The sequence below is a fragment of the Cetorhinus maximus genome, chromosome 11 (genome assembly GCF_964194155.1).
Source record: "Cetorhinus maximus chromosome 11, sCetMax3.hap1.1, whole genome shotgun sequence".
Lineage (NCBI taxonomy): Eukaryota > Metazoa > Chordata > Chondrichthyes > Lamniformes > Cetorhinidae > Cetorhinus > Cetorhinus maximus.
In genome coordinates, this window is record NC_135889.1 from 23,509,582 (window position 1) to 23,528,975 (window position 19,394).

Below are 19,394 nucleotides of genomic sequence, written 5' to 3' on the forward strand. Positions count from 1 at the left end.
ACAGAGATTAGACATGTGAATTCTTTCCTACAACCTTTAAAATTTTAAAATAAAATTCTCATTAACTTTCTCCAACAACTTTTCTCTCTCTCCTTTTGGGTGTACTGGCTATCTATTGCACCTCAAAGCATTGGCAGTCAGTGTCATCATGCCATTAGGTTGTAAAGGACACCACAGTCAATTCTGATCTTGACCTCAATCAATACCTGCAAACACAAGTGCTTTCAGCAGAGTTCAGTAATAGTGCTCAGGAGTTGTGAGATTTCTCCCACCTGTATCTAGTAGCTAAAGTTGACTTGCCGCTGCCCCAGCTGAGATCAGTTTGTGAATTTCCTTCTTATCAGCTGTTCACTAAAGAAATTTGCTGACTTAGGGGAGCAGGATTCCTTTTTCGAAAGAGGAATGACAATGATGTTGGAAGGAAATGTGGCTGTTTTTTTAATCCTTTAAGTCTCTGAACCACATGCACGTTGGAAATAATCTTGAACTTCTACCCCTGGAAATCTCAAACCAATGACAAGATCTTTTCTTATTTTGAATGGAGGTGAGCTTTCCTGACTTCCCTAACATTCCCCATGCACTGAAGTGTTTCAAAATGCTGTTGCACGGATCTGAGGTTGTGAGCTGTTGGAAGTGCTGAAGCTGTTTGGGTGACTGATGACGTTCAGCATTAAACCTGACCTGCATGGTCTCAGTCCAAACAATGTGGATGGAGACACCAGTATGCAACATAAATATCCTGTTGCACAGCCAATCCCATGCTTTGTATTTACTTTCAAGGTAACAATGAGAGAATGCTTGGATATAAACCAAGTGGGTAGTTAGATATGCCAAGTTGTACTTTAATTAAGGAGATCCAGTTAGTTGCAGATACTGTTACAAGGTCCTACTGGGTCAGAATTTCATGTTTCTTACAAACAGAATTCCTTGAACAATTTAAGCTTCAGTACCTTTTAATTCACAGAACACATATGTCTCTCAACTCTTCAACTCCCATCCTCTTTCAGGCCTACCTCTCTTGAACCTCCTCTTTTATGTTTAGCTGGCAGGGGAAAGTCTCCTCCCTTTCCGGGGGCAATTATTTTGAAGGAGCCATACCCATCCTCTGGGATCAAGGGCATCATCAACCTGTGGCTGACACACTGACCCTCACCCTAGGTGAACGCTAGCAAGCAAGGTGACAAATCCAACATGGGGGTGGTGACGGCAGTGGTCAGTGCCAATGTCCTGCAAAAGAGGACCGCCACCCAGTGCCAAAAGAGGCTAAATGGTATCATCCATTCTGTCACTGTGTAAGTCACTTTTCTCATCACTTTCAACTCACAGAGTCACAAACCCATCACACATCCATAGGGATCTCACACCACAAGGGACAACACCACTAACTCTCACACACACCCTCATACCTCCATCAGGCTCATATCCTCTCGAGCGCATGGCCTCATCCCATCCATGGTTCCGCTCACCACACAAACATTCCATGCAATGCCATGCATACTGCTCCATCTCCATCTGCTTTCATGCAGGTGAAGCTGACTCACAGCAGCAGGGAGAGCTCCCAGACTGGTGTGGAGTGGCCCACATTGAACCCCTCACTCACTTTGAGAAGCGTGCCATTGTGCTGACTGGTGAGGATGTGGACTGTGCCTGTGGCGACGACGAGGTCAATGGTGAATACACACGTGAAGATCCTGCACCACATCATCCCTCTCTCAACGCAAATGTGAGTGCTCTCTCTCCTGTTTTTGACTCTGCTGCCATGCACTAATTATCTCTACTTTGGTTCACAGAAAGCTCTGCCAAGCGACTGACGCCCTCAGCCAGCCAGTCCCTCAGCTCCATCCACATCCTCACCGCCATCAAAGAGGACACCTTGAAGAGCTGGAAATAAGCAGCACGGAAGACCCATCACAGCACTTACGCACACCCTGCACCAATGCAGAGACACACACCTTGGTGGGACCTAGGTCTAGAGCAGGCTCAGGTTCACAATCTGGTGGTAACTGCACAGGCACGAGTCCGTAGCAGGAGGAGGCAGGTTCAGCCGAGCTCCCCAGCACTTGGAGGACTACTGTGGAAGATCTGAGGTCTGAGTCAGATGATGAGCCTCTGGATTTGGCCTTCCAACTCATCATGAAGAGTCAGCAGAAGGCAGGGGAACATCATGCAGAGCTGTTGGAAGCCCTCAACTGAGTGGCACGTGAGTTGGAGGAGTGCATCCGCCTGCTCTCTGATGAAGTGGTGTCCACGTGTGCATATGGAGGTCTCCATGGGAAGGATGGCGGATGCCATGGGGTCCCTGGTCCAGCAGAGCGCAGGGATGTGCGCAGACCTGCACTCCATCACGGTCACCATGGGTGACTTCCTGCAGTGGGAACAGGAGAGAGAAACAGGGCACCTCAATGTTCCTCCAGGTGTTCCTTCCCACAAGGAGTCAGGCTGGGGCCCTGGGGCACCCGGAGGGAGGAAGAGCGGCAGCTGGACAGCCCTGGGTCATCCACTCAGGAATCTCAGAGGTTGCCCTCTCCCTTCAAGTCCCCTTTGCCTATGACCCTCTCAACCTCATCCTCCGTCACTGCAGAGGGAGCAGTTGGCCCACAGAAGGACAGCCAAAGCAAGCTGGGGCCCCCAAGGCCTCAGCTCTCCAGAGGATCCATGCCGAAGTCATCAGAGGCAACCATTGCACCGGCGGTCTCCACCTCTTCTGCGGATGTCAGGGCAGCACCTAGAATTGTTAAGCATAGAAAAGTTAAGAAATTCGGATCACAGTTGGTTGCACGGGTGAACACACTTTATCATTTTATAATCTGAAAATATATTCTCTTTCACTGAATAATGTGTAATGGTGTCTTTCAGCTTCATTGACAGGCTTCACAAGTCCTCCCATTGCATCTCCCCCACTAGCAGTACAGCTGCAAGTAGCCAGCCCACGAGTGATTCTGGAGGGAGAAGTGTGTGTGTGTGTGGGGCAGGGCCTTTCGGCGTCTCGTGCAAGCACTCTCTCAGGCATGCGGATCCTTCCTCCATCACACTCATCTCAATGTCCTGAGCATTTTCAATGGTGCCTGCTGGGGTTCACTTTCATCTGAGCACACCTGCATTTCTGCACACCCACTCCTATGCAGCATCTGTTCCCGCCCAACACGAGTCTCCTCTCACTTTCGGTTTTAGAAGCATGGTGCATGTAACATTTGCCTTTAGCTCCCCCGTCCTTTCCCCTCTCCCAGTCACCCATGTCCTTTCCTCCATCACTGTTAACCATCCTGGCATCACATTCCACCACCCCACGGTCACCTACCAGCCAAAGCCCTTTTGGGGATGTCCAGATAAACATGCACATTCCCTACCTTCCCGAAAATCCCACCCCCATCCATAATTGACCTCCCTGATCTCCTCCTTCCCACCCCCAGGGTTCGTGTCTGCCTCCGAGTCCCCACCAACCACCCTTGCCATCCCTTCTACCGATACCGTTGCACCCTCACTTTCCCTACCAGCTCACTCTGCCCTCTCTCGTTCTCACCATTCTTTCTTACCATGCCCACCCTCAGTTCGCAATCATTGACTCCATAGACGTCTCCCTTGCACATTCACCTGGACATCCTGCCCCTTACACCTTCCCCATTTTGGACTCCGTCCCCTTCCTTATTCCTTCCCTCTTCCTTAGTCCTCCCTCTCCCCTTCCTTACACCTTCCTCACTCTTTCCTCCACCCTCACTCTTTCCTCCACCCTCACTCCTTCCTCCACCCTCACTCCTTCCTCCCCCCCCGCCACCACACTTGTCAAGATGTGTTCTAAACTGACGTATTTTCCCACTGATGTGAGTGGTAAATTTGATGTGGGGAAATGGGCTTATAATGATATGCAAATGTATAACAATGAGGTTCTCGACATGTGGCGGCAGGAAACACGGCCCACCATTGACGGGCGGAGTGGACGATTGCGAACTGGTTTCACGACATTGTGAAACCTATTTTTTGCCTTCCTGTCATATTGTCCGCTCACACCTACTATAACACCCGACGCCAGTGGGCATGGAAAATTCCGCCCTTGGTCTACCTGAGGCTTCACCACTGTCATGACTCACTGGGCATATTGCGCTGTCATGTCAAGCCTCACTGTTCCCTGAGCCGCGACAAATGTGAAAAGTTTGACCAAACCACCAGGTTGCCCCAATTCTACCCAACTGTTCAATTTAGGTTAACAGGATACGAGCACCAGGTTTGTAAACTTAATAAGTAAATAACTGTTTATTGAACAAACTGTCTTTAACCAGTGGCAAAAGAAATATGAACTGCTAATTTCTAACTCTATAACCTAAACTCTACCCCTTCTTAAATCCCTATACACACACATAAAAGACACACAAAAATATGGATTTTAAGGGTGGTATAAAACAGTTCAATAACACCAATTCCGGAGTACAGGATTCGATGGGTTGATTTTGATCAATGTCTTCCGATGTCTTTCAGTTGTTGTTGGTGACACAAAATGGTCTTCTAGCACTTGCAGTCTTTAGTTCACTGGTTAAGCACTTGCCTTTCAATGTCTTTAACAGTGATTTTCCCCTTTGCCTCTTGATAGGGGTTTTCAGAGAGAGAGCAAGTGATAAGAGATATGAGGGGAAAAAGTCAGCTAGCTATTATTGTGGAGTTACTGGAATCTTCCACACACAGGAGAGAGAGGTTTTAGGTCTTGTTCCTTTCAGGCTAGGAGCTACTCAGCTGCACTGCTCTCACACAAAACCTGGTCATCTGGTTAGGAGCCAATTAAAACATTGTTGCCAGGCAGCTACCTTGATCCAGGACTCCTTTCTGGCACCATCCTGTCTTTCATGGCACACTGTTCCAGGACTGCAACATTGTATATATATCTCATCCTGTTTCAGTAGACATGTCTTTCAAGCTGCAGTCATTGTACTTTTAATCCACAGTCCAACAGAAATAAAAAGGTATGTTCCTTACACCATTCCATCCCCTATAGTATACCTGGGGTAATTGGTCTCTTAAAACCCAATGTGGCACTTCTCTGGATTTATCATGAGCCCATATAGCCGTAGGCTATCTAATACAGCATCTACTTCAAGTAAGTGTGCCCTAGAGTCATTATGGCACAGAGGAGATCTTTGACGAATCGGGACCATGCTGGGTCTCTGTAGAGAAATCTGTCCCATTCAATCCTATTCCCCTGACTCCGCAAAGCCTGTCCACCATCTGCAAGCCAGAAGTGTGATAGAATTGTCCTATATAATGGGAACAGCTTTGCTTTATCTACCTTATAAAAACCTGTTGTACAACTGTATCAAATCTTCCCTCAATCTCTTTTGCTCCAAGGAGAAAAACCCCACCTTCTCCACCTAATTTGTAGGTAAAATCCCTCATCCCTGGAACCATTCTGGTACATATCCTCTGCACCTTCTCAAGGACCTTCACATTCTTAGTAAAGTATGGAAACAAGAACTGGACCACAATGCTAGTTGTGGCCTAACCAGAACTTTATAAAGGCTCAGGATAACTTATTTGCTTTTGTACTCAATACCTCTATTTATGAAGCCCATGATTCCATATGCTTTGCTAACTACTCACTCACTGTGTCCTTGTACGTTCAAAGATTTATGCCCATGAATCTCTGATTCTTCTGTCCCTGCACACTCTTCAGGATTCTGCCATTAAGTTTATATTGCCCCTCCCTAACCCTTATGCCAAAATGCAACACTTCATACTTTCTGTATTGAATTTCATTTACCACTCGCCTGCCCATTCTGCTAGCCTACCTATGCTCCTTTGCAATCAATTGGTATCATCCTCACAATTTGCCATACCTCCAAGTTTGGTATCACTGGCAAAATTTTAAATTTTACCCTGTATTCCAATATCCAAATCACTCATATATATCAAAAAGAGACTTACACTAATGTTCGGGGAACACCACGGTCTACCATCCACCAGTCTGATAATCAGCCATCTGCCATGACTCCATGTTTTCTGTCCTTAAGCCAATTTTTTATCCAAGCTGACACTGACTCTCCTATTCCATGAGTTTCAATGTTGTAAATCAGCCTTTCATGGGGTACTTTGTCAGAAACTTTCTTTCATATAGACAACATCCGTTGCATTCTCTTCTTCAATCTTCTCTGTTACTTCATCAAAAAATCAATCAGATTAGTCAAGCAAGATGCATTGCAACATCTCACTAAGGCTCCTTTTTCAGCACGTTCCAAACCTGCAAACTCTACCATTTGGAATGACAAAGGGGCAGATGCATGGGAACACCACAGCCTGCAAGTTCTCCTCCAACCCACTCATTATCCTGACTTGGAACTGCATTGCTATTCCTTCACTGTCACTGGGTCAAAATCATGAAACTCCCTCCCTAACAGCACTATAGGTCTACCTATACCACATGGACTGCAGCAATTCAAGAAGATGGCTCACCGCCTTCTCAAGGGCAGTTAAGGTTGGGCAACAAATGCTGGCCTTGCCAGTGATGCCCCTATCCCATGAAAGAATAAAACAAAATCTTGCTTACCAGGGACAAAGATGGTGTGAGAAATAGAAATGTTGCACTGGTGCAGAAAGGAACACATTTTTGTGATTGAAGCTAAGGGACATTATTGGGGTAGAGCAGAGAAGGAATTTAGCTTGTAATCTGTGTGTTGCACTCAAGCTGGAAGTGTTTGATGTGGTTGAAATGGAAATTATTTCATTCCCCAGCACTAACATCGACTCACCTTGTACAGAAATGTCACACACAATAAATGAGAGTCAATAGAAAAGAAGTGTGGCTGAATGAAGACCTGTGAGTGTAATGTTACTCAGTGCCAACTGAAATTCTGTTTATCAAACTGTTACATATTTTCTGTAAAAAAAACAATTTAAGTAAAAGCAAAGAACTGATGTGAATAGAATTATATGTTCATGTTTAGACTCTTTTTATTCCAGCATGTAATGCAGAACTAACATAACCTTTACAGGCCAGAAATATATTAACTTCATTTGGCAATTGCAACTTAACATCAAATAAGCGTGGCACTGCCTTCACTCTGTAAATGGTGTGCAGTATGTTCTCAGACTGATGAGTTACCTTCTTCCTAAACTGCAGGATATTCAGTCAGCAGTGCCATTTATAGTGAAAGCTGAGAAGCCTCGTCCATCTTCAGTGCACCATCATCATCACTACTCTGCCCAGGGGCAATCCACAGCACATCCACCTCCCCTCCCACCAATAGGACAGCCATTGTGGCCATCTATGCTACCTTCAAACCCAATGGCACAGCACAGCAACCTCCAGCCTTCAGTTCAGCACCTGATGGGCCCGACAGTGACGCTCCCTGCCTTGCAAACGTGAGTTATCAGGAGAATAACATCCATGGTTTTTAAATTATCTTCTAAATGTTCCTTTCCTACACACCTGAGTTTTTTTTATTGCTGTCTAATATCTATCTGCATGGCATGCTGCAGACATTGACCCTGTAATTCTCTGAGCTTCTCCCTGTAATTGCGCAGATACTTTAGTGGGAGGCCAGCAGAGCAACCCAGGGTAAATGGTACTGATGGCAAGAAATGAGTGTTTCCTATGCACTACAGCAGGCAATTTGTGGATCGCCATGGTTTTCCAGCAAAACCCTCAATGTTCTGGACCAGGGGGAGGCAGGTTTGGATAAGAGTGGGGAGGGGTGTTAAAGAGCTGCAAAGTGGCTTTAGGTCGTGAACCTGACACGATCCCACCCAGCTAGGTTTGCAGGTGGGTGGGGAACCCCCTTTGCAGCTGATAAATTAGTCATCAAAATATGAAAAGAGGCAGCTGACTCAGGTTTTAACCCAGCATTCTGGCTTTGTCAGCCAGGACATGGGTTTCCTGAGCTCCGTAGAGATTGCCAGGGACAATGAGGAATGCCGCTTCAGTGAAACTGACAGGTTCAGAAGCCTTCAAACAGTGAAACTGAATTGCTGCAGCAATGACTAGGTGAGAGGATGCTTTTCATAGCAGTTCTTATTAGAGTGTGCTCTGACTGCTTGACAGGTGATCTCCAACTTCTTGGAAGTTTTTTGTTATTCTTTCATGGGACGTGAGCATCGTTGGCAAAGTCAGAATTTATTGCCCACCCCTAACTGCCCTTGAGGAGGTGGTGAGCTGTCTTCTTGAACTGCTGCTGTCCATATTGTGTAGGTACACCCACAGTAATATTAAGGAGTTCAAGATTTTTGACATAGCAACAGTGAAGGAATGTGAAGTGAAGAGATATAGTTTAATGCCAAGATGGTGTGCGGCTTGGAGGGGAACATGCATCTGCTGCCTTGTTCTTCTAGGTGGTAGAAATTGCATATTTGGAAGGTGCTGTTGAAGGAGGCTTGGCGAGTTGCTGCTATGCATCTTGCATATGGGTACACACTGCTGTCACCGTGCGTCGGTGGTGGAGGGAGTGAATGTTTAAGGTGATGAATGGGGTGCTGATGGTGTTGGCTGCGTTGTCCTGGATGGTGTTGAGTTTTGCTGGAGCTGCACATGTCCAGGCAAGTGGAAAGTATTTCATCACACTCCCGACTTTGTTTTGGTTTTGTCAGGTTTTGGGGAATCAGGAGATGAATTACCCACTTCAGAATTCCTACCCTCTGACCTGCTCTTGTATTTATCTGGATGCTCCAGTTCAGTTTCTGGTCAATGATAATACCCAGGGTGCTAACGATCATAATGCCATTGAATGTCAAATGGACATGGTTAGATTTTCTCTTGTTGGAGGTGGTCATTGCCTGGCACTTAAGTGGCAAGTAACATTCATGCACACATTAGCCTAAACCTGAAAGTTGTCCAGGTCTTGCTGCATGTGGATACGGACAGTTTCAGTATCTTGGGAGTTGCGATTAGCGCTGAACATTGTGCAGTCATCTGCAAATATCTCCACTTTTGACCTCATGTTGGAAAGGAGGTCATTGATGAAGTAGCGCAAGATGATTTGAGCCTGAGGAACTCCTGCAACGATGTTCTGAGAGAATTGGCCTACAACAGCAATCTTCTTTTGTGCTAGCTGGAGAGTTTTCCCCCTGATTACCACTGACTTCAATTTTGCTTGGGCTCCTTGATGCCACAATTGGTTAAATGCTGCCATGATGTCTAGGGCAGTCATTCTTACCTCACCACTAGAAATTCGCTTTTTTGTCCATGATTGAACCAAGGCTTTAAAGAGGTCTGGAACTGAGTGGCGTTCATGCAGCCCAAACTGAGCAGGTGAGCAGATTATTGCTAAGTGTGACTTGATAGCACTGTCTAAGACATCGTCCATAATTTTGCTGATGACCAAAAGTAGACTGATAGGGCAGTAATTGTCTGGTTTTGATTTATCCTGCTTTTTGTGGACAGGACATATTTGGGAAATTTTCCAAACTTTTGGGTAGATGTCAGTGTTGTAGCTGTCCTGGAACAGCTTGGCTAGGGTACGTGGCTGGTTCTCGAGCACTTGTCTTCAATACTGTTACTGGGATGTTGTCAGGGCCCAGGTCAGTTCACCTCTCTTGCACTTCACACACCTCAGTCTGCATTTCCTTGCTGTCAGCCTTCACTGTGGCACTGGAACAGCTTATGCAGGTCTACCTTGGACCTCTGATGAAGAATTAGAGGAGCAGCACCAGAAACACCAACAGCACAGGGAAGAGCAGGAGCAATACCGGCAGCAACACCAGCTGTCTTCCCTCAGCCACATGTCATTCCATAGAATAGAGGAGATAGACACAGAGATTTTGCTTGAAAGAGGTGAGACCCCCAACACAGGGTTTACAAGCAGAGGATCAGCTCTCTCAACATGTGTGTGTGCATGAGTGCTGCAGGAGGCTCAGGCTTTCATGACATGTTGTTGCTAACATCTGCAGCCTCCAGAACAAAACTCCTTCCCAGTGGACTGGTGGGCGCGCATTGCAAGTGGTGAAGGTGTCTCTCATTGGGGGGGCTCTCCCTCACACCCCGCAACTCCAGTTCTCTGCCTCTTCCTGCTGTTCTGTGCTGCAAGGAGAGAATGCAGAGATTTGAGTGAGAGAACTGGGTTGTGTGGAGAAGAGGGAAGGACAAATACTTTTTCTGATTGGTCAGGAAACCCGGGAGCGAGATACTAATGCCCTGGTTGAGTAATGATAAAGCCCGCTTCAATGAAAAACAGGTTCCTGACCTGCTGCCAGTAGCCTTGATGCATGCAGGATTAAATTTGGCCCAAAGACTCTACTAATTGATTGAAGGATACCTGTCACTGACACCCCATCAATGAATTGAATCCTGAGATGTGCCCCTGTACAGCCTGTTTTGCTTAAGGCTGCAATCCCAGTTCCCATCAGTTTCAGGAATGATTCAATACCTTCTACCATGGAATAATGAAATGGGAATGTGGTGGGGAGTGAGGGGGTGGGGGCAGGAGGTGCCTGAGTGGTTTTTCTACATGCAGTACACACTGGAGTTATCTAACCTCCTAATAGCCTTCTCTTGCTGGAGAGCAGGAGAAGATAGAAATAGCACCAAGTTTTAGTTCAGACTTGGCAGAAAAACTGTGACTTAGTCAATTGCGTTACCAGCAGAGTGACCAAAGGTGATAAAAGTGAACTGGAGTCATTGGTGGGGAAGTGGTGGTGTGGGTGGGGAAATGGTGGTGGCCTGGGGGTTGGGGAGGGGATGACTCTGTCGCCTGCAGACCAGATCGTTTCTCACAGAACCTGCTTGATTTTCACTCCATTGAAATCAATGGGATGACATTGGATGAGTTCTACAATGGGAGGTTGATCTATTCCACTATCTTGCTGTCCAGGCACAGAGGTTGAACATTACTCCCATTAGATGTCATGGTATTTGTAGTTATGTTTTAATGCATTTTTCCGGTGTATTGGTTGTCTGTGTGCAATACTACAAATTATTCTACTACCTGAGGAGTAGCGGTGGATGTTTCAACGGTGACTGGTTAGTATCTACAACAAAACTGATAATCCTAATGCAGAGCCACGTTTACTGGAATCATTCATTGTTTTCAGAGGTAGCATCTATAGTTACTTGTGCAGAGCTTGTGGTGGCAAAGGATTGTTGCTGACATGAGTTCTGCTGAATTTCACAGCAAGATGACTGTAATTGAAGAGTCACTCCATTGCAATGTCAAGAGTGACAGTTCAATAGAGTCAGGCTATAGTAGCGGACTCTGTCTCAAAACTGTCTCTGTTTTCAAGTACAGATCACAAGGGGCACACAGCATGCTGAGCCACTGCCTTGCATCAGCTGGTTCCTCATGACCAATCCCATCCTTTCATTACTAATGCTCTGTACATCATCAAGATCTTCTAATGGAAACTGGCTAACATTGCTGGCAACTGACTAAAACCTTGGCAGTGATAGTTGGTGCTCTTTGGTTTGAGCTGCAGAGTGATTGTTTTGTTTGTTCTGGGAAGAGAGTGGATGATAATCCCATATCTGGTGCCAGCTGTCTGGGTAATTGGGCACATAAGGAGACCCTGAGTCATCTAGTGTGTGTGGCCAGGACAACAGAAACTGAAGACTAAGCAGTCCATGTCCAAATGCAGCAAGACCTGGACAATATTCTGGCTTGGGCTGACAAGTGGCAAGTAACATTCGTGCCACACAAGTGCCAGGCAATGACCATCTCTAACAAGAGAGAACCTAACCATTGCTCCTTGACAATTCAATGGCATTACCATCGCAGAATCCCCCACTATGAACATCCTGGGGGTTACCAGAAACTGAGCTGGACTAGTCATATAAATATTGTGGCCTCAAGAGCAGGTCAGAGGCTAGGCATCCTGCAACGAGTAACTCACCTCCTGACTCCCCAAAGCCTGTCTACCATCTACAAGGCACAAGTCAAGAGTGTGATGAAATACTCTCCACTTGCTTGGATGAGTGCAGCTCCAATAATATTCAAGGAGCTTGACACCATCCAGGACAAAGCATCCCACTGATTGGCACCACATCCGCAAACATTCACTCCCTCTACCACCGATGCACAGTGGCAGCAGTGTGTACAAGATGCACTGCAGAAATTCACCAAGGCTCCTTAGGCAGCACCTTCCAAACCCACAACCACTACCATCTAGAAGGACAAGGACAGCAGACACATGGGAACACCACCACCTGGAAGTCCCCCTCCAAGTTACTCACCATCCTGACTTGGAAATATATTGCTGTTCTTTCACTGTCACTGGGTCAAGATCCCGGAACTCCCTCCCTAAGCACTGTGGGTGTACCTACACCGCAGGGACTGCAGCGGTTCAAGAAGGCAGCTCACCACCAACTTCTCAAGGGTAATTAGGGATGGGCAATAAATGCTGGCCTAGCCAACGATGCCCATATCCTGCAAATGGATAAAAAAGAATCCTCTTCCAAATTCCAATCTAATTTGATGGCTACTCAACATTGTTGTGGGAGCACAGTATCTTTACAGTGCAGGAGACCATTTGGCCCATTGAGTTTGCACTGGCTCTCTGAAAGAGCATTCGACTTTTCAAGTAGCAATCCAATTTCCTTTTGAATACCTTGATTGAACCTGCCTCCACCACCCTTTCTGGAAGTTTGTTCCAGACTCCAACCACCCTCTGGGTGAAAAGCTTTTCTTCACATCACACTTACTCCTTTTGCCAATTAATTTGAATCTGTGCTCTCTAGTTCTTGATGATTTCTTGAGTGGGAACAGTTTCTCACTATTTACCCTGTCCATACCCCTCCGGATCTTGAATACCTCCATCAAGTCTCCTCTCAGCCTTCTTTTCTCCAAAGAAAACAGTCCCAACCTCTCCAATCTATCCTTATAGTTTTAGTTCTTCATCTTGGGAATCATTCTCGTGAATCTCCTCTGTACTCTCTCCAATGCCTCCACATCCTCCCTCAAGTATGGCACCCAGAACTAGACGCAGTACTCCACATGTCTTCTACAAGTTCAACATGACCTCCTTACTCTTGTACTCAATGCCCCTCTTAATAAAGCCTAAGATACTATATCTTTTATTAACTGCTCTCTCGAGATGCCCTGCCATCTTCAATGACCTATGTACACATACACCGAGGTCCCTCTGTTCCTTTATCTCCATTAGAGGCTCTCCCTTTATTTTATTCTGTCTCACCATATCTTTCCTGCCAAAACGAATCACCTCACACTTCTTTGTATTGAACTTCATCTGCCACTTGTCTGCCCAATCCACCAACATGTTTATGCCCTTTTGAAGTTCAACACTATCTTCATCACAGTTGAGAACATTTCCAATCTTCATATCATCTGCAAATTTTGAAATCATGCCCTGCACACCAAAGTCTAGGTCATTTATGTATATCAGGAAGAGCAAGGGACCCAACACTGACCCCTGAGGAACTCTACTACAAACCTTCCTCCAAACTGAAACACAACCATTTATCACTATTGTTTCCTGTCACTCAGCCAATTTCTTATCCAAGTGCCTACTTTCCCTTTTATTCCATGACCTAGAATTTTGTTCACATGTCTGTTGTGTGGCTCAAATGCCTTTTGAAAATCCATATATACCACATCAACAACATTTCCTTTATCAACCTTTTCTATTACCTCCTCAAAAAACTCCAAGTTAGTTAAACATGATTTTCCCTTGATGAATCTATGCTGGCTTTCCTTAATTATCCTGCAGTTAGCGATCTAAGTCTAAGCGATTATTGATTTTATCCCATACTATAGTTTCCAGAAGTTTTCCTAACGCTGAGGTCAAACTGACTGGCCTGTAGTTGCCAGCTTTATCCTTGCACCCCTTTTTGAACAAGGGTGTAACATTCACAGTTCTCCAGTCCTGTGTCTAAGGAAGATTTGAAGATTATCACTAGTGCATCTGCAATTTCCACTCTCACTTCCCTCAGTCCCCTTGGATGCATCTCATCCAGTCCTGGTACCTTATTTATTTTAAGTAAAGATAGCCTTTCCAACACCACTTTCCTCTCAATTATAAGCTCTTCTAGTGTACAGTTACCTCCTCTCTCACCTCGGCCTGGGTAGCATCTTCTTCTTTTGTAAAGACAGATGCAAAGTATTTATTCAACACCTCTGCTATTTCTCTAGCCGCCACATGCAAGTCCCCTTTTTGTCCCTAATCAGCCCTACTGTTTCTTTTACCACCCTTTTATTATTTACATGCTTATAGAAGACCTTGGGATTCCCTTTTATGTTCGCTGCCAACCTCTTTTCATGCTCTCTCCTTGTTTTTCTTATTAGTTTTTTAATTTCCTCTCAGGTCCTTCTATATTCAGCCTAATTCTCCATTGCATTTTCTACCTGACATCTGTCATATGTGCACTTCTTCCTTTTCATCTTCACCTCTATCCCTCTCATCATCCAGGGCGCTCTGGATTTATTTGTCCTAACTTTCCCCTTCAAGGGAATATACCTTGACATTGCCTGCAGTACTTTTTCTTTGAAGGTGATCTATTGTTCAGCGACTGTCTTTTCTGCCAACATTTGATTTCAACTCACATGACATTCTCATCCCATCGAAGCTAGCTTTTCCCCAATTAATTATCCCTGCTCTGGATTGTTCTCTGTCCTTTTCCATGATTAACCTAAACCTTATAATACAGTGGTCACTGTCGCCTAGAGGCTCTCCCACTGATATTTGATCCACTTGGGCCAACTCATTTTCCAGAACCAGATCCAGAAGTGCATGTCCTCTCATTGGACTGGAAGCATACTGCTGTATTAATTATCATGAACACATTCCAGGAACTCTCTCCTCTCTTGTCCTTTTGTACTATTCCCATCCCAGTCTATATTTGGATAATTGAAGTCCTCCATTATGATTACTCAATAACTCTTGCACCTCTCCATAATTTCTTTGCTAATGTTTCTCTGCATCCCTTCCACTAGTTGGTGGTCTATATACTATACCAATCAATGTTATTGTACCTTTCCCATTCCTTGTCTCTAGCCAGAGAGATTCTGTTCTTGACCCCTCTGGAACATCCTCTCTCTCCAGTACTGTAATACCAACTTTAACCAATATTGCCACTCAACCTGCCCCTTTTCTTCCTTTCTTGTCTCTCCTAGCCCAGGAATATTTAGCACCCAGTCCTGCCCTTCTTTGAGCCAGGTCTCTGTTATAACAATATCATAATTGCATTTGTCAACCTGTGCCTGCAGTTCACCAATCTTATTAATCACACTTCATGCATTCACATACATGCACATTAGCTCTGATTTAGGGTTTTTTACTTTCCCACTTAACCAGCATTCCAGTCATACAGCTCTTATTTGTAATAGATCTTATACAGCAGGCTGTCGGTGCCTCTAAATAACCCCCTACCCAATGTCCCATGTTTGGCAGAGTGGCAGTCAGCAGCCCTGGCTCGCTGCTGATACGCAACAAGGCATTGCTAGTGAGGCCAGCTCATTTGTATAGAAGCATACATAACACCTGGGCAATACTAAAATGCCATATTGAGGGGCTGTATTATTAATCTCTGAGTATCTAAACTACATATGTAGATATGGAAAGAACAATGTAACTATAATAATGGTTTTATTGAATTGTAGTGTGAAAATCATATGATATTTAAATAATATGGTACGTGCCACAAATTCGCCTTCATTTTGTTACTGGTTCATTCACCTTGACCACAAAAAAAAATTTCTTCCATTGTGGAAATATAGATTCATCTCCAATATGAACTACCCTTTGATTCCATGTTCAGTAATTAAATGCATGAAGTCCACAACACAGAAACCAAGTATTTTCCCAACTGGCCATTGCTGGTGTTTATGCTCCAAATGAGCCTCCTCCCATCCCTCTTTGTATAACTCTATTAGCATATCCTTTATGACTTATTTTTATGATTGGGAAACAGAGACATAAGACCAAGGTCCAGAGCATGGGACATCAGAAAGCTTCAGAAGACGAGGTAAACCAGTGAGTAGTAGTTCAGTGCTAGTTTAACTTAAATGGTACACTCTTATTTCTGTCAAAAGTTATGCATTCATGTCTCACTCCAGAGTTTGAGCACATATACCTGGAATTGAAGTGGGGATTCTCCAAGGAGAGAGCAGTTGAACCCCTGGAGAAACAGCTGTTAACACTATTTCTCCAGAGTTCATGTTGAAGTTCTGGTGGGAAAATTCCATGGAAATCCTTCTCCATGAACAAGGTTGACATTGAATATGGATGGTTTGCTGCATTGTCAGAGGTGCTGTCATTTGAATGAAAGTTTAAACAAAGGATCTATCTTCCTCCTTCAGAAGACATTAAAAATCCCATAATAATATTCAAGCACAGAAGGGAACTTATTCCTGGTCTGAACCAATAGCACCGAAGTATCAGATCATTCATCTTAATGCTATCTATGGGACTTTGCTGTGCACAAACTGGCTCCTGAATTTACCCACAAAACTGTGACTGCATATTAGAAGTAATTAAGTGAATCCCAAATACTTTGGACATCCCAAGAGTTGTGATCAGATGCTATGATGCTATAAAAACACAAATTCTTTCCTTTTTTTTTTGAAGGGAAGCAGTTGATGGAACCTACTCCCGAATGCCTCCAGGACTGTAAATGCAGAATACTACATACCTGAAGGTAAAGTTACTACGGTGGTTGCATGCTAGCATTTGTCTATTTCAGCATATTACTGCCTAATACTGTAAAGCATTTGGCGGGACTGGTGGCCCTGATATTTAGTCACTTGCTAAATGCTCTGTGATGAGTAAAAAGCCAATAAGTTAACAGTAAGGGAACACCTAGCAAGCAGGATCTATTGAATTCAAATTGAGTTTGAGAAAATTTCAATATCCACAGCCTTTTTGGAAGAAGAGAGTTCTGGATTTTTACTACCCTTTGTGTGGATTGCTTCATGAATTCATCCCTGGACGGCCTTGCTATAATTTTAAGGTTGTGACCCCTTGTTCTGGATTCCCCCACTGGAGGTAATAGTTTCTCTCTACCATACCCAATAAAATTCCTTCATCATTTTAAAAGCCTCATTTTAGATCATCCTTTAACTTTCTATATTCAAGAGAATACAAGCCAAGTTTATGTAACCCTTTCAGTCCCAATGTTATTCTGGTGAATCTGTGTTGTACCCCCTCGAAGACCAATCTTGTTCCTGACGTTCAGCATCCAGAGCTGAATGCAGTGTGCCATATGGGAATGGACCAAAGCTATATACAATTGAAGTGTTGTTTCCTCACTATCTCAATGGTAATGGAATGCAACAAAGGTTAACATTACCTTTTCTGATTAGCATTAGTACCTGTGCAATAGATTACTGCTATGCTCTGCAAATATCAGTTACCATTCCTCCAACAAGCACCTTCAAACTGCCGTTGACTGCACCGCATTGTTTCCTTTATGATGGGATTTTTGCTATGTTTGCTGCTGTCTGTCTTTCCACACCTCAAGGATTCCAGAACGTCCAAATCCCCTAAAATTGGATAATCACTTCTGAAACAATGGTTCTTGCTGGCAGTGACAAGTCCTCAGCACTTTCAAATGGAAACAGCTACAGGCTTTTTTTGACAGATACATTGAATTCAAATCAATTTTCATTTTCTGCAGAAAGATGAGCCAGACAATGTTTTGCCATGCAGGTTTCCTTCTTTCCTTAAACCCTTGGACTCCTTTAAGTGCTTTGAATTTACTTGCAGAAGTCACATTTTTTACATTAAAGGGTAAAAGTCAAGGATTTTGAACTTACCTTTATTGATAAATATCCTTTGAATAATTAAAAGCCTCCAACTGAGGCTACCCAAAAGCTCATACTGTTTAGTAATGAGTCGCACAGACTCAGAGGGTTATGACTCCAGTCTCCTACTTGTGTCGAGCTACTTGATGCCAAAAGGACAGTGGTGAAGATAGTACAGCTGATCTGTGTCCCTAAATTTATAATGTTTATCCTTGATCCCTGTCAGAATTGTAGGCTTGTCCATTTCAAGTAAAGACAAATTGAATTGGTTGGTGCGTACCCCATTTCATCTGGTTGAATAACCCGCTGGCATCTGCTCCCTTTTGCTCTTGCTGGCCACTGTCTAAGGTTGGACCAGATCGTTTGCAACCTTGACATACGATTTGATCCTGAGATGAGCTTCCAAGCTCATATTCTCTCCAAGGCCTCCTAATTCCATCTCTACAACATCATCATCCCAGGCAGTTCAGCTGATTCTGAAGCCCTCATCCATGCCTTTATTAACTCCAGAGTTTTCCTACATTACAACAGTGACTACACTTAGAATCATGGAATGGTTACAGAACAGAAAGTCATTCAGCCCATTCTGTCTGTGTTGGCTCTCTGAAAGAACAATTCATTAAGAGACAGTCTCCAGCCTCCTCCTTGTGGCCCTGAACATTCTTCTTTCTCAGATAATAATCCAATTCCCTTTTGATTGAACCTGTCTTCACCACACTCCTAATGCAGTGCATTCCATATCTTAACCACTTGCTGTGTGAAAAAGTTTTTCCTCATGTCATCATTGCCTCTTTTGCCAATTACCTTTAATCTGTGCCCTCTAATTCTTGATTGTTCTACCAATGAGAACAGTTTCTCCCAATCTTTTCTGTCTGGACCCCTCATGGTTTTGAATACCTCCATCAAATCTCCTCACAATCTTTTCTTCTCCAAGGAGAACTATCCCAACTTCTCCAATCTATGTAATTGAAGTTCCTTATCCCTGGAACCATTTTCATGAATCTTTTCTGCACTCTGTCTAATGCCGTCACATCCTTAAAGTGTGGTGCCCCAGAACTGGACACAATACTCCTATTCAGGCCAAATCAGTGTTTTATATAGGCTTAACATAACTTCCTTCAAAGGTACTTCGTTGGCTACAAAGCATTTTAAGTCATCTGGTGCTCGTGAAAAGCATGATATAAATGCAAGTCTTCTTTTTCCTAGACTTGACTATTCCAATGCACTTCTACCAATCTCCCATCTTCCATCCTCCAGAAACTCATAAAGAAACTCCACTGACTTGCACCAAGTCCTGTTCAGCCATCATCCTTGTACTCGTTGACCTACATTGTTTTCAGATCGCCCCATGGCGATCCCCCTCCCTATTTTTGCAATCTCCTTTCAGCTCTATGACTCTCTGTGATCTGCACGCTCAAACATTTCTGGTCTGTTAATCTGTGTTTAATTAGCGGCCTTACCTTTAGCTGCCTAGGCCCCTAGCTCTGGAATTCCCTCCCTAACCCTCTCCACATTGCTACCTGTCTCTCTTGCCCTTTAAGTTGCTCCTTAAAACTTACCACTGAACAAGTTTTTGGTCAACAGCTCTAATATCTCCTCATGTGGCGTGATGTCAAATGTTGTCTGATAACACTCCTGTGAAGTGCCTTTGGGTAGTTTACTATATTAAAGGCGCTATATAAATGCAAGTTGTCACTGACCAAACTGATACATGCAACATGGTTACTTGGACTG

At 44.3% G+C, this 19,394-nt stretch overlaps 1 protein-coding gene across 1 annotated transcript in view; it reads left to right on the forward strand.

Moving 5' to 3' along the window:
- Positions 1-19,394, forward strand: part of c11h21orf58 (chromosome 11 C21orf58 homolog) — a 265,111-nt gene that overhangs the window by 243,610 nt on the left and 2,107 nt on the right. Inside the window, exons 8-9 of the mRNA XM_078551638.1 lie at positions 7,100-7,341; positions 16,486-16,555. Of these exons, the coding sequence (XP_078407764.1) occupies positions 7,100-7,341; positions 16,486-16,531 (288 nt within the window). The 3' untranslated portion in view covers positions 16,532-16,555. The remainder of the gene's footprint in view (positions 1-7,099; positions 7,342-16,485; positions 16,556-19,394) is intronic.